We start from the raw sequence: 15,901 nt of genomic DNA on the forward strand, positions 1-15,901 counted from the left end.
ATGGATGAAGCACAAGAAGTAAACCATCAAACCACATCAACACCGTTTTTAATTAAAAAAGAAACCTGGCACAGTTTTAGCATAAATATTTATACCATTTTTATCCAAAAAAAGGTCCTGATCCTCCAAATAATCAGGTTTATTATGAAAATAAATCTGTACCAAAGGCCATTTTTAGCTTTTATAAAATGTAAATCCAGCATCATATATTAATAAACATGTACAAGACTGTTACTTTTATGCTATAAAGCCAGTTTAACAGGCAGCTAAAGTCTGAATAACGAACAGAACATGTTCCAGGTACAAAACATAATAATCGTGTTCACATACTAAGTTTATTTTAGTACAAAACACAACCTGTTACACAACCTCCTGCTTGATTTTGACTGGATACAGACGATTCACAGGAGTCGTCGTCCTCGTGTTAGTTTCTTGGATGTCACTGTTCTCCTCCAGACCCTGATTTCACCTCCATGAAGCACAAACCAGGAAGGTCACCATGAACGCTGGAAAGAGCAGAGGCATGTGAGAAATGTTGGCCTTGTGTTGGCCGACTAATTGAGCCAATATTTGCCATTTTTTAATAACCGGCATTGGGCCAGGGGCCACGAGGTTGGTGTAGTGGTTAGCACTCTTGCTTTTCTGCATGGAGTTTGCATGTTCTCCCCATGTGTGCGTGGGTTTTCTCCAGTTTCCTCCCAGTCCAAAAACACGCATATAGGGATTAACCAAAATGGACATTTCAGGGGTCGAACTCATTTTAGCTCAGGGCCCACAAAAAGCGCAATTTGATCACAGGTGAACCAGAGCAGTTAAAATAATAGCATAATAACCTACAAGAACTCCCATTTTCCAACATCCTGAAATGTTATTAACACATTACAACTTGCAGATCACAGTGGATCCACAAAGGCACAAAACATTTAGTCACAGTGGTCTGGAACTGAAAACTATAGTATATCACATCATGTTTAGATTCTAATCATAATATGAAATTTCCACAAATTCCTCCTTGGACCATCTGGAGGCCCAAATCTGTATGTTTGACACCCCTGCTCTATATTGATCATGAATGGTTGTTAGTCTCCATGTGATGGACTGACGAACCTGTCCAGGGCGTCCCCCACCTTTCTGCCCTATGTCAGCTGGGATTGGCACCAGTGACCCTCATATGGAGAATAAAGCGGCTGATTCTTATTTATTAATCAGGCAATTATTAGAAATAACGATTTTTTTTTTTTTTTGTTCCCAGAAACTTGAAAATCACTAAATGGGCCAAAATAACTGACCACAGAAAAACGCGTAACAGTCGACCTCTAGTCACCAGTTCTCACCCGTTGTGTCCAGGCAGCACAACCACAGACAAGGTGCAGGGTGGAAGAGATTTGAAGATCTTCCCCAGGTAGCGGTCCAACTTCCTCATCATGAGCTCCATTTCCTGGTCCTGCAGAGAACAGACACTGCAGTGTGTGTTTCTTCTGGGATTTATTTCAGCAGTGACAGTTAACATGCTGACAGGCCAGTACAGCACAAACCGACCACAACAAACACACCAAACCAAGACTGACTCATTTTCTTCAGAAGTGAATTGACTTTCTTACCTGATGACTGTTGTGCATGTGGGTTTTTTCTGTGTCCTCCCCCTCAGCATCCACTGTGGTCGCCAGGGAAACCCAGGAATGTAGGTGAGAGGGAGTCAGGGATGGACAGATGACGTAGTTTTCCATGGATAGATCCTCAGAGATCAGAGCTGCATGTTTACTGTGTGAACTCTCAAACTCTGTCAAGCGGATGCAAATGAAGAAGAGGACTTAATCTTTTTTTTTTTTGCGAGAGCGCTCACAAATAGAACAAGAGATAGTGAATACTGAAGTTTTCGTGCTTACTTATGGAGGCGTGTCTTGCATATTTTCCAGGTTTGGCAGGCAGGTCGACTCTCTGTACAGCTCCAAAGTTGCCGAAGGTCTCTCTGACTGTTTCCTCAGTCAGTTTAGATGTTTTATTGTGTGCTTTAGTCGGACACAGACCATTGGCAGTTGTAATGGTAGATGCACCCGGAAATTGTGCACCTACTGTGTGTCCGTTGACCTTTGCAGAAATGTTCATGCTCTCAGCCGTTCTGAGCTTTGTTTTAATGACATACAGGGAACTGGTGTTGAGAGCGTCACCCATTAAAGCATCAAGAGTTTCATCCAGGTCCAGCATGGACTCATTAACAGGCCTCTGGACCTTGAAAGGTACACAAAAGCAAAAACTGTTGGGACATAGAGTGGCTACTGAGCATTTGTGAACAACTATCCACCTTATTCCTGGAGACGCTACTGCGAAAATGACTTTAGGAAAGTACACTGTAGCAGTTGTGTGGCTACAGGATCGCACTTACTCTTACTGTTTTTGAAACCCATGCTTGGGTTTTTAGTGCCTGCTGCTACAAGGCATACTAGTAATAAATAAGATTGTCCCACATCCTTTAACAAAACACGAGCAACCTTATCGCTGTGAATATACTAATACACCTTAGAGCTTTTCAGATTGTTCATCGCTTTCCATGGCCAAGAGGAAAGAATTGGGCTTGCAACTGGAAGGTCACTGGCTCAATCCCACGATGGGCCAAGGCCTGGGGCACCCTTGTGCAAGGCACCCAACCCCCTCCCAGGTGCTCCTGTGAACTACTGGTGAGTAATAAGGATGGGTGAAAAATTGTTGTGTGTAAAAATGACTAACTCTTCGTAAATTAATAAAGTGGCAAGGTAAGGCCACTTCTGCAGGTCGTCCATCCCATAATAGACATTAAATCTGAAAGTGTTTAAGTAACAACAAGAGTCATTTAAATTGATTATTCGTTGGGAAATATGGACACCTTTGTGTCACAATCACAGAAAAGTGTTAAAATGACACGTAAAGAGTCAATTTAACGGTTTATATTCAACTTTTTGAAATGTGTTAAATTGACACAAATCCCAAGTGTATCTTGTTCTGATCAGGTCATTTGTGTTAAACTGACAGTTTTGGTGTTACTCTAACAATGCCAGAAAATGTACTGTGTTGAGGAAGGACGATTACATCATCAAAAGTAGTGTCCAGTTGCCGTGGAAAACACCAGTTCCAGCTGAGTGACTGTTGGCCCTGGATGAAGTGTCCATAATTCACACCATGGTATCATGGGTGACAGGAACAAGGTGGATAATGTGGAGTAATTAATAATGTTAAGAAAGACTTACCTTGATGGATTGTCCTTGCAAACTTAATCCATTCAGCACCTTTAAAGCCAGCACAGCTCCCTCCAGCAGCTCAAACTCCACCTCTGCATGAACCTGGAGACCAAACAGAAAGACAAAAAGAGATCGATAACAAAGCTCTAGTGCAATTGGAACTGAAGCAGTGGAAAATATTATTTTAAACCATTTTTATGATCTAATACCATGGTCATAGGGGGTAATTAGGCAGTAAAAAAAAATGTGTTTTAAAAAAAAAAAAAAAAAACAGAAAATCACACTAATACAGAGATGCAGGTGAGACCTACTCTGACAGCTGTGTTCAGCATTTTGATTTTCCGAACGGGTCCACAGCAACAAAAAAAACGCTTCACTTCCCTCTCGGAGAAACCTGCAGGGAACGGCCCAGCGAATACTACGCACATGTCCCGAAGGTTTGCACACACCTGCGGGACAAACACAAACACAAACAAACTGAAGTAAAGTTTTTACACAGCATTTCCTGCAGGATTTGACTCAAACTGCCAGGGAGGGATGATTATTGACGTGGTTTGCTCTCCAACAGTGTTCTCTGCTGAGGTCAGTCTGTCTGCTGAAGACAGTGAAATATACTCAATAATAGTCACACATAGTCTTTTATGCTGCGGTTAACAATAACAAAAGTCACTGCCACAGTTTTCTCCAATGGCAGAAGTTCATTTCATATTAATGTTTCGCGTTAGATTTAATGTGTTTCCTTATGGCGTGTTTCCTTATGGCGTGTTTCCACGGTTAAGGTGCGTTTCCACGAGCGTAGTTCCTGGTACCAGGTACTTTTTTTAGTACCTGCCCGTAAATAACTTTACATATTTATATTCAAATTTATTAGACCACCATTAGGGCTGCCCTATTATGGTAAAAATAATGAAAAATATGGGTCAAAATTTAAATCAGGCTTACTTGTTTACTTGAACTTGAAACAAATGGAATGTATTGCATGTTAAAAAAATGTGGCTTCAAGCATGAAATTTCAAATTAACCTTTTACAGCATTAAAAGTGTCAGAATAAAAGCCCCCAATTTGTAGTAATCGTTTTGTTTTTATTATATTGTTTTTATAATTGTTTGGGGCCATAATTGTAATTGAAAGACAATTTTCGATTAATTGCACAGCCCTAACCACCACCTTAAATGAACAGCATTGTTAATCATCAAAATCCTTTTTTATGCTTCTGTAATGGTTAATAAACCAGTATGTAGAAGCTATTTAATATAATAATATATAGAAAATGAACTATATTTTTAATGGTAAAATAATAATCCATGAATTTTGTAATGTTTTACAAAAAAAAACCTGAAAAAATAGTAAAAGCACATTATTATTTATTGAATAAGATGTCAAATTATAGTTATTTAGTTGCATTCCTAAAAAGAACAATTAGTGGTTGAATGTTATGCTTGAAGTAAGTTAAGTTTTTGAAAGATTACTAGTATGTTTTTAGTATGTTGTGTCTTAATTCTTATGACCAAGTTATTACTTTGGAAATAACATGGTATTACTGTAATACTAACTCCTCATTACTTTTACCATTGTTATCACCAAGCTAGACAAACCTCCCTGTGACTGTGCTGTAATTGAAAGTGTTACCTCAAGTATTTTTAAGCAGACTATTAATGACAAACGTCCTGTAAAGTTTAAGCAGGATCTTTTAAAAGTAGTTGTGTGTATAAAGTGACTCACTCTCTGGTATCGCTGCTCCTGCTTGACGTGGTCTGAGAAGGAAGAGAACTGAAGCACTGAGAGAAATGAACTCTGGCTCTGTTTCCTGTAGGAAGCCAACACCTGAGGGAGAGGAGATGACGGTGCAGAGGTGAGAGGACGAGGAGTTCAGGTGCACAGAACATGTACAGTTGCATCTTTAGTACATATATGTATTCGCAAATGTCAACAACAGCGAAATCTAAAGTATTTCTTAAAGCAAAAAGAAAACTGCTACAGTTCAGCCCTAGTGTGTAATTACCTCCTCTGACTGTCTCCCCACAGGAAAATGTCTCACTAACCAAATCTGAGTGATTAAAAAAAAGCTCCACTCGGAGACACTTGGGGAATGTTCGAAGAATCTCAAACTGTGGTTCCTCCAATGGTATGCAAGTTTCCTCTGCTGGTACTCGGAGGAAAATTGGAAATACTGTTCTAGTGTATAAACCAGGGTATGTGATCGCAGTGGAGATAAGGAATTTTGACCAGAGTGTGTAGAAAATTACGCAAATAACTCAATAATATGAATAAATGAAATAATAATAATTAGAGTCACCTTATCTCTGGCTCCATCTAAACCTAATTTCACTGTACCAGTGTGTGAAGTATATGTGAGGACGAAAAGTCTGTAGCTGACTTTGCTAGTCGAATACTCTCTCATGTGGTACTTGGTATAATACCACTGGTCTAACATGTATATAGAGGAGAAACTCTTATCTGATTAAAAAAAATAAAAATAAAAGGGAACTACACATTTTGCTTATTCTTAACTCAGCAACAGTGTGTGATTGGCTGAAGTCAAGACCACCCACAACTTCTAACCTCTTTATCAGAGCTGTGCCACTGCTGATTGGACAGATCCAAGGCTACAACCGATCGCTTCCCTATAAATGCAACTGTCCGGCCAAGTGTCTGTAATATGTCTGCAAACCTGCAAAAGGAAAGATGGATAGACAGACAGACAGACAGACAGAGAACACCTCAAATATAACTGCACCAGTATGAACTGTGAATGAAAACTAGAAGCTTCACTTAGTATCAAAGCTTGTAGACTTTAATTCTTTAAAAGAGACAATGATATGGACTTTCAGGAAGAGGTAAAACCTCATTCACTCTGTGGTTGTAGTTTAAATGACATTATTAATATATGAGAAAGTAATGTGTAGATTATTATGCTCAAACAAAGTCACCGTGGTGTTGATCTGAATTTGCCCAAATGTGTGTTTTGTTTCAATGTTCTGACACAGGTGTTGTACCTGAGACTCAGCGAGGGTGCAGATGAGTCTGTGATCTCCTCCTCCTTTTCCTCCTCCAATGTGTATCCCCACAGCTCCTCCAGATGACGCTCTAAAACCTGACAGTGAGCATATGGAGAAAAACTTAAATCAGCTCTATCTCTGTCTGTGTGTGTGTGTGTGTGTGTGTGTGTGTGTGTATGGGGGGTTACCTGAGGTCCTGTTTTAATAAAGTACTGGGCCAGCTCCAGTGCTGCTGCAGCATCCTCAATAGAATCGTGACCCATCTTCTTTTTAGTTTGTATTTGCCTCCTTGGACACAAGTGAATTATTGGCCTTGGTGGACGAGAGAAGACACAAATGCAGGTAGAGAGGGACAAAGTGAAAACTTACTTCAGAACTGTCTCCGCCAAAACCTTGAGCTTAAACCTCTGTCCAAACTCTTTCCTGTACAGCAGTGATGTGTCGATGACATGAGGGTGGATGAGCTGCAGTGAGGACAACAAAACAACACAGGTCAAAACTTATTTTTCTTAAAAACTAGAATCATTGCTCAACATTTGTTTGCCTGCACCAATTAACAGTTTCAGTCTACACACATTCTTTCCAAACTCTTGTAACATGCTGAAGTGAACCTTAGGTGAAATTATTTTCATTTGATAGAAACTGAAGATAAAATAATTATACTTGATTTGAAAAGCTATTGTCCCCATCTGTCTTGTATAATAATGCCTTCACAGATAAAATAAAAACTACACATGACAAAATGATTATAATATATATATATATATGTATATATATATATATATTATAAGTATAGACTCAAAGTGAACAGTGCGTATACACTTTACACAAATTGCATACGCACCATACTCAAATAAATACTTAAGTAATGATGATAAAAACACCATGAGTGTATTGCACAATCTCTACAGCCTCAAGCTGAATTTGGCACAAATGAGTGTTTAAAAGGGTTGAATTTACCACAGGGGACTCTTGTAACTGAATAATTGTTTTTCATTACCCCAGAACAAGCCTTTTATATTTATATCAGGGGCCGGGTCGGCTCCAATGAGGCCGCTTTTTTGGACCACCAAATTTTTAAATAGCCCACAATGGAAAAACTGAACATCACTTATGTTTTGGTGCTAAGTGAAGGCTACATTGGTTCACCAACACACTTGGAAGTGAAGGGTAAGGTCAGGTGATGCAACTGCACCAATAAATGTTGCTAAATTTTACACAGTGAAACTTTAAAAGGAGCGAAAAATCATGTTTTGTGAGACGGCTGTGACCTTTGGCCACCTAAATCCATGTTGATCTGTGAGTACAAATCAACATTTGTGCCAATTATGAAAGGATTCCTCAGGTTCACAAGAATGAGACGGATGAAAAATGAACAGACAGTCACTCACTTTGAGTGCAACAAGGTCGCCATTAAGTGAATGCCCGACTAGAACAGCATCCCATGGCAACAGCGCCTTTATCTTTGCCTGCATGTCCCGCAGGGTCGTCGTGACGGGTCGCAACATTGCCGCGGTAATGCCAGAGAACCTATCAGAAGGCACACGGCAATGAAGGCAACAGAACGATACTCTTTTTTTAATCACTGGGATACAACTCTGTGTGCGTGTGTACCTGGTGAGGTAGTCGAGGATGCGGTTCTCTGGTTTCACCAGCTCGTCCAGCACACAGTTCCCATCACTATCCACCAGAGAAACACGGGTTAGCTCGTTGCCCTTTTCTGTCAGACACTGAAACACACACACACAACACAACATTAAACCAATGATGACGTGAAGGAGGCACAGCAACAGTGACTATATCACAGAACAAGATGGCCGATGAAAATTATGAGGAAAATATTTAAAACAAGGAGATTGATACAGAACACATCTATTTGTGGATTATTGGTGGGTAAAAGCTGTAACCATGAATATACAAATAGATGAATAATTGTATTGTTAGACAAATGTCTACTATTTTTCCTCATATTTTGTTTCATTTTGTTTTTCACAGTTAGCGCTCTTCGCAGTGTCACAGACAGCACATGAAATACATCAACAGCTACAGGAGGTGTGTGAAAATGTGAGTCAAACAAAGTCCTTATAAATAATGCAGCTCATTCTAGGAGGTGAAAATATCTAACAACACAGACTATCACTGACACAAATATGCTTCAAGTAGGATTTTGTTAACTGAAAAAATCCCTTTTCATACTGCTTTACTGCATACATTTTTCCTTTAAATGCATTTACACAAGTCTGACTGACTCAGGATGAGATGAGTAAGGATGTGATTCTGTATTGCAGCTGTAACGAGGATAGTCAAATAAAAGCAAGAAAATGTGCAATATAAGAAAAGCAGGAAAAAGGCTCATGCCACCACAAAAACATAAAAGGGTTTACTGTATGAGCATTTAAAATATCCAAAGTATATAAACAGTACAGTAAAATGTGTGTATGTAGAAGAAGAAGCAACATAGGTACAGATTCCTACCAAGATAGGTTTGAGCATTTAAGACATATTCACCATTTCACAGTCAAGGCCATACAGAGGACTGCTGTCAGTCACGCAGTTCACGCTGTCTGTACACACAAAATCTTCAAAACCTGGCATTCCTGTATGAACCAAACCACAGGTGAGGAGAAGAGATAGAGACATCAACAGAGTGTGAGACCGTGTCCACACTAACCTATCTAAACCTGAAAATGCTGAAGTGTCACCTGCTCCCCTGACCCTGAGCTTTTCAAATATGCTACCCAGAGTGGATGAAACTAAAAAAAACTGAGATACAGTCGGGAGCAGAGTGGCACTAAAACCTGGTAAGGCTAAACATTTTCCTTTTTCAGATTCAGTCAGTTAATGGTCTTCTTACTGAACAGATGTTCACCTTTAACAGGGTAGTGACGCTGGATCATCTCCTGCAGGGAGAGTAAATACGCTGTCAGTCCTCTGGTCTGTGTTCCAAACTTGGTGATGACCGGGTGATACCTCAGTGCTGCACCAGAACACAAATTAACTTACACATTAGAAAAAGGCATCAAAATGTATTCATTAGAGAACACATGTGATTCTCACCTTTGTGCATTTTAACGCTTTCCTTTTTTTGATAAATCGATGGACCATCTGAATTGGAAACTTCTCTGCTAAAGATTTCAGATGCGATGTTTTGAGATGATGGAGTGAAGGTGACTCTCTGTGACAGACCAACAATGGCAGACATTAGCATCCAAAATGTTCATTCAACCATTAACATGTCCCTACATTCCCTTTGGATACGTACAGAGGTGTAGTTGATCCTGAGGTGTTGCAGGGTGAGGTAGTGCTTGTAAAAGTGAGTCTGGGTCAGACCGTTAACGATGACAACGTTCACACCTTTAACCTTCCTCTGATGGTGGAGACGACACCAACTGGCAGAAAGATGAGTTGTGAAGTGCAAAGACACAAAATAATAAGTAAGTGACAGTAATTGACTTGATGAGAGTCGAAGAAATGCATCAAATCTGGCTCCACAAGTCAGTACCTCGGCTGTGTGATGCCACCTGTCTTCCCCAGAGCGGCATAATGCAGCAGCTCTGTCAGCTCATTCAGTGTCACTGGTTGTTGGAGTCGATTGAGCAGCAAAGAGATCCTCGGTGAATGGGTTGGATGCACACACCCATCCATTCCCTCACCATCTTCCCCTATTTTTAATCTCTTGTTCTTTTCAGGTGCTGCAGAGGTTTTCTTTCTTTTCCCTCTGCCACCTGTAGCTGCTGATGGAGGATCCATCGTTCAACTGTTGTTTCCACTGGGAAAGAAAACAGATCTCTGAAATGTGAGCTGACCATCAGTAATGAATTGTACAGTTAAACACCTACATCCAAGAAGCAAGACCTGTGCATCAAACATTATGATCTCAGTATCTGTCAAATATCATATAGCTCTAAAACAGCTCTGAAACAGATGATTGTTTTTTACTATTGATACATTTTAATTCATTCAAATTTCCTAGCTTGTATTTGCTTTCATTTAACATTTTTCCTTGAATATTAACTGACATTTACAAAATGCAACTGATGTATTACTACAAAGTGATATACTCTGTGTTAAACACCAATTGTGGTGTTTAACCTTTTATATTTTATATAAGCAGCTGGGGGAACTCTTCAGCTTTGACACAACTCAACTATACACCAGGTGTTTCTGACCATTTTAACAAACACATTAAATACCTTACAACATGGCAGTGTCAAATATTGATCTATAAATCAAAATGGTAATCATGGGTTTATGTTGTTTTGGGGGTAAATGGGTAATCCCATTTTGAAAAGCGCACATTACAGTCCCGTGTAATAATGATGTAATTAAGATTCGCTGGTTTATTTACGCAGCAACTACGAGATAAATACTATTTTCTGCTACACAACTTTATGCCAGTACAATATTTACATTTTGCTCCACGATAAAGGTGGGATATAAAGTTTGTAAGAAAGGACAACAGTAAAAATGTGTAAATACCAATAGTTATTGGTCCGTGTAGCTCCAAATTCAGTTTTCCACGAATGGTACAGGTTAAAAACACATGGCTAAAGCGCAGCAACAGCAGCAGCAGCATGTGATAGTGGGGTGTAAAGATCAAATATACAAATGCTATGTCCGAGTAATGACTTTCAAAATAAATTCCCATGTTGGCTACTATGGGGTGTTTCGTTGAGAAAACGTCTATTTATAGCTAACTAAAGAAAATGTAGCTATATAAATATCCAAATGAGTCAAATTTTATTTGAATACATCATATTGTCTACGCTGTAGTTTTGTGCGTGCTTTTAATTTGTCAGGACACAATAACACCGGATATAAACTTTGTGGCGTTTGTGTGATCGAGTGTTCGATGATGCATTCCAGGCACAGTCAATCGAGCACCGATTGATTGATGCTGATGTTTGAAAACCCAGCGCGGTTTTGTTTGCGTTTGTCTTGTTTCTGTCGAGTTTCCCTCATTGTTTTGTCTTTCTCCTTTAGACTAGTGAAAAAATAACTGGTTCACAGGTTCAGATAACAGTGATGTCGACAAGGAAACTGGCCAAGTACGTATCTTTTAATTTGTAGTCGGTACTTAGTTAGTCATTAGCCTCTTAACTAGCTTAACAACAGCTAACCCAAATAACAAATAGAAAAGACAAAAAAAAACAAAAAAAACGTGTACTAAGATGAGCATGCGAAAGTTTTATGGTACTTTTCTGAGTTTTAATCTGAAGATGTAGTAGCATGAAGTCGTATGCTTTTGATTATATGTGGAGACGTGTTTCTTCGAAGAGTCATATTGATCTTTATTTGAGGTTTTATTGTGGTTTTGTATCTTTATCCACAGAGAGCTTGGGTTATTAAGGCAGCGGAGTCAGTCTTCCACTGGGTCAAAGAAGTCACTTGTGTCCAGTGAGTGATCGGTCTGCATTCAGCTTGTGTTGAAATATCATTCATCATGTGGCAGTTGTCTAACCCGGTTTACATGATTTCAGATCAAATATTTTCATACTTGATTGTGATTGATTTTGAGTCTACATGCTGGAAAGAGAAAAACAACTATAGCCAGGAAATTAGTAAGTAAAGCACTGGTTTATTTTTCCCATGAATGATATTTCATGTGGGGCCACGTTACTTATCCACCCTTCATTACAAACAACACATGTGTTCCTTATCCTTCAGTTGAGTTTCCTGCTGTTTTGCTGAACACGTCCTCAGGAGAAGTTGAGTCTGAGTTTCACACATATGTTCAACCCCAAGAACATCCTACTCTCTCTGAGTTCTGCACTGAACTGACTGGGATCACACAGGTGAGTGTGCACATGCAAAATATTTGTACATAATATATTTAAGAACCACACTTGTGTTTACGTTGCATCTGACAGCTTCATCTCTCTCCATCTCACAGATGCAAGTAGAGGCAGGGATCCCCCTCCGGATCTGTCTGTCTCGATTCTGCCGCTGGCTGCAAAACCTGCAGCTTGAGATGGGTGTAGTCTTTCCCAACAGCCAACAGAGATGTTCTGCACCTTCACCTTCTCAAAAGCTGTGTACTTTCCTCACATGGTCAGGTAAAAAAATGTTTTACCGTACACATTTTTGTATTGGTTCACCATAAATTGTTAGCAATGACCACCATAACCTTCCTCACCAGCCCTTGGTTCAGTTTACTAAGATACTTCCTGCACTGTAAAAAAAAAAAAGATCTCACAAAATGTCAAGTATTTTGTCTGAACACAATCATTACACATATATATATATATATATATACTGATGTATTGTAAAAAATAAAAAAAAATATATATAAAATATGTTTTTACGTTTGTTGTACCTCCTGTTGCACTACAAATCAGACTGGGATCTTGGAGTTTGTTTGCAGTACGAGTGTAAACGTAAGCAGCTCCATAAACCTGATGTGCTCAACAGCTGGATAGACCTGAGAAGCACATACAGAGTAAGTGAGAACTTTCTCTTTTCACATTTGCTCTCTTTCATAATAACTTGCTCACTCAAGACTATGCCTCAAATGACATCTTGACACATGTTATGAGTTTAAAGTTTCCAACAGTTGTGTGTATTGACTAAATAAAAAAAAAATAGTTAATTGATGTCTGCCAGTTGTATTTTTCCAGCTATTTTACAACAGGAAACCTAAAGGCCTGAATGGGGCACTGCAAGATCTAGGAATTCAGTTTACAGGGAGAGAACATTCAGGTACAAAAAAAAGATCAATGGTCTTTTGGCCCATATACTCTACATAGAATATAAACACAATCAAAGTCTGTGTGTTGTGTTTTTAATTTTTTGTCAGGGTTGGATGATGCCCGAAATACAGCTCAGCTGGCAGTGAGAATGATGAGGGATGGGTGTGTGATGAAGATCACCAGAAGCCTTGAGAGGGTGAGTGGCCATCGACCAACACTACCTCCCTGCTACTAAATGCCCAACCTCCTTTTTTGTCCAAGAGCAGAACCTGTTATGGACGATGATCTTGTTTGGGTCACAGAGATATTATATTATATGTATATTTTTAACATGAATAAATATGTATAAAAGTGCTGCAAATTATAACTACATATTTTTTGCCTTCCTATTCCCATCTTTGTAAAAATTCTGTTCTTGATGGAACATGAAATTTGAAGTACTGCTTTCTGGACAATAATAGCACCATATTTATACATGAAGGGGCTGGATAATATAGCACTAAATCATTAGGGCAATTGAATATATTTTATTTTATTTTGTGAATTACTGATTATATCTCCAATCTTCTCATTATTATAGACCCCATCCGTGGTCAATCCTGTGTTTGGAAACCTAACTTCAGACAAGACAAAAGGAAAACCCAACATCAATAAAGAGGAAAATATCCGTATTACAAAGTCATCATCCACGATTCCTTCTGAATCCTGTCAAATAAAGTCACGTTCAGCGGGAAATGCTGTAAATCTTGACCCAAAAGAAAATTCAGTTCAGGAATCTGTCCAAAACCTGATCTTACCCAAGACAATTCTGAATGCTGCTACTGCACCACTGTGGGGACACAGCAGGGCAATGGCTACAGCAGTGGCTGTCACTGATCTTTCTTCAGTTCTGGTAACCACTTCCTCACCACGCAGTAGTAGTAACAAAAGCCTTGTTCTGTGTTCTACTACTTTGGGCTGCCTATCTCATCTGCCTCAACCAAACCAGGTCACAAAAACTGGATTGATTGTGCAACTTGAGAAAGATGAAAGTGAAGAATTTTCAGTGGAAACAGAGGAGAGGTGTGGTTCATATGACGATGTGGTGCTGGAGAATGATAATGTTATGAATGAAGCTGATGGAGACTGTGGCGCTGAGTACGTATCAGATTTTGACAGTGGGTGTTACGTAGAAGATGAACCTCAACATTTACATTTAACAAAGGCTCAGGTCACATTGAAGGAAAACATGAGTGCTGGGATGGACTCTGAGACCATTCGCCTTTCCACAACATCTGCAAAGAAGAGCATGGGGCATCTCACAACAATCTCAGAGCCATATTTTGCAGTGCCAAAGACTGTTATTTGTGGCTCCAAAACAAATTGGCACAAATCAGGACATAAGATATCTCCACAAATCCAAGATAAGTCATATGGAGTCCTAAAAAACAACAAAACAAACACACCATCTCCACTAGGGCACAAAACGTTCATTCCTGGAAACACATCCACACCTAATGCTTCATTTACCAAACCCAAAGCATTTATACAAATCAGGAAAAATACAGAGACTCCAAGGTCTTCCTTCACCATCTACACTGACTCAGCAAGACAGGCTGGAACCCCCTCCCATTCTTCCTCATTCAGCACTCTTAACACACCCAAGAATGTCCTCCGCTCTTTGCCAGCCAACACACACTCATCATGTATCAACCGTTCCTCCACTTCTGTGACAACAAAAAGAGGACAGAAGATCACATCCCCACTGTGCTCATGTGGACGCCGTGCCAAGCGGCAGGTTGTGTCAAATGGTGGTCCGAACCATGACCGGGGGTTTTACTGCTGTCCAGTCCGCCGTTCAGGCAGTGGAGGCAGGATCCAGAAGGGATGTGAGTTCTTCAAATGGGAATCATCCCTGATGAAGAGTGTCTCCCCAGCTGCTCTGGCCTCTGTGTCACTGGGCCAGATCAACTCGACTTTTAACTGACTAACAACAGAGGCTAACGCTACGAAAAAGTTATTAATCTGTTTGGACATGCGTCACAGTCTGCTCCATCAAACCAATCAGAGAGACGTTTTCATTGAGAAGTCAACTTCTCATGGATTGCACATCTTTGACATCTCAGTCAAGTCTGCTCAACTAATCATTTTTAATACCAAATATAGTTATTCCAATTATGGTTACTGATCACTGGTTTTCAATTTTTATAAATGCAACAAAGCAGATTTTTGGTTTTATTTACATTGTAAATTACAGCATGTTGAAATATTTTGGGTGTATGTGTATATATATATATATGTATATGTATTTATATATATATATATGTATTTATATTTATATGTATTTATATATATATATGTATTTATATATATATATGTATATGTAATAAATATATACATATTATATAATATATGTTACTATATCATATATGAATTAGTAAACTGAGGTAATCATGGACACAGAAAACAAACACTGTGTTGGAGATCAAGATTAGCAGCAATATTAATTAATATTAATTGATTATTGGGTTGGATATGGATTTATTTTTTTTATGTACATACAGAACATAAAATTAAGCCAGGACAATAATTAAAGTTACTGCTAGTTAAATGACAAATCATGTGTGTAACCAAAAGAAAAATATGTATATTAATAAATATTAGAAAAATCAAAGTAAAAATACAAATTAGGAAGAAATAAAGAAATACAATCGGGTGATTACAGTTATGGAAAATGATTTCTTAATATTTTATCTTCAATTTTTTACACACTGGACCTTCAATACATAATAATATCATCTGATTAGATTTTTTCCAATTTTACATCAAATCCAGGAAGCTGTGATGATAGCAAACCTTAGGCCTGTTCAAGTGGCGGTCTGTGAAGCCAATATCAGGTCCGGAGAATTTTGTGATGTAATATTTTGGTTTGGGCTTCACTAGTAAGGAAATACTTAATCATTCATTATTTCCATCATGCTGTCATTAGCTTTAAATAGTTGAGTCTGTTTCGAAGAAAGAA

At 38.9% G+C, this 15,901-nt stretch overlaps 2 protein-coding genes across 2 annotated transcripts; one reads left to right on the forward strand and one right to left on the reverse strand.

Annotated features, from left to right (window-relative positions):
• Positions 1-31: 31 nt before the first annotated feature.
• Positions 32-10,815, reverse strand: LOC122771465 (RNA exonuclease 5-like). The gene is made up of 19 exons (XM_044029052.1): positions 10,691-10,815; positions 9,714-9,980; positions 9,474-9,600; positions 9,269-9,386; positions 9,081-9,188; positions 8,720-8,808; positions 7,826-7,941; positions 7,603-7,741; positions 6,581-6,675; positions 6,402-6,499; positions 6,209-6,311; positions 5,775-5,883; positions 4,935-5,036; positions 3,524-3,661; positions 3,222-3,314; positions 1,887-2,229; positions 1,602-1,780; positions 1,335-1,444; positions 32-506 (listed from the first exon to the last, which is right to left on the reverse strand). Exons 2-19 carry the CDS (start codon positions 9,959-9,961, stop codon positions 440-442), a joined length of 2,382 nt encoding a protein of 793 aa, XP_043884987.1. The 5' UTR covers positions 9,962-9,980; positions 10,691-10,815; the 3' UTR covers positions 32-439.
• Positions 9,952-15,160, forward strand: eri2 (ERI1 exoribonuclease family member 2). The gene is made up of 10 exons (XM_044029053.1): positions 9,952-10,007; positions 11,195-11,259; positions 11,544-11,608; positions 11,692-11,772; positions 11,879-12,006; positions 12,105-12,267; positions 12,550-12,650; positions 12,829-12,910; positions 13,008-13,096; positions 13,481-15,160. The coding sequence occupies exons 2-10, from the start codon at positions 11,237-11,239 to the stop codon at positions 14,864-14,866; spliced, it is 2,118 nt and encodes a 705-aa protein (XP_043884988.1). The 5' UTR covers positions 9,952-10,007; positions 11,195-11,236; the 3' UTR covers positions 14,867-15,160.
• Positions 15,161-15,901: the final 741 nt, after the last annotated feature.

The sequence above is a fragment of the Solea senegalensis genome, linkage group LG6 (assembly GCF_019176455.1).
Source record: "Solea senegalensis isolate Sse05_10M linkage group LG6, IFAPA_SoseM_1, whole genome shotgun sequence".
NCBI lineage: Eukaryota > Metazoa > Chordata > Actinopteri > Pleuronectiformes > Soleidae > Solea > Solea senegalensis.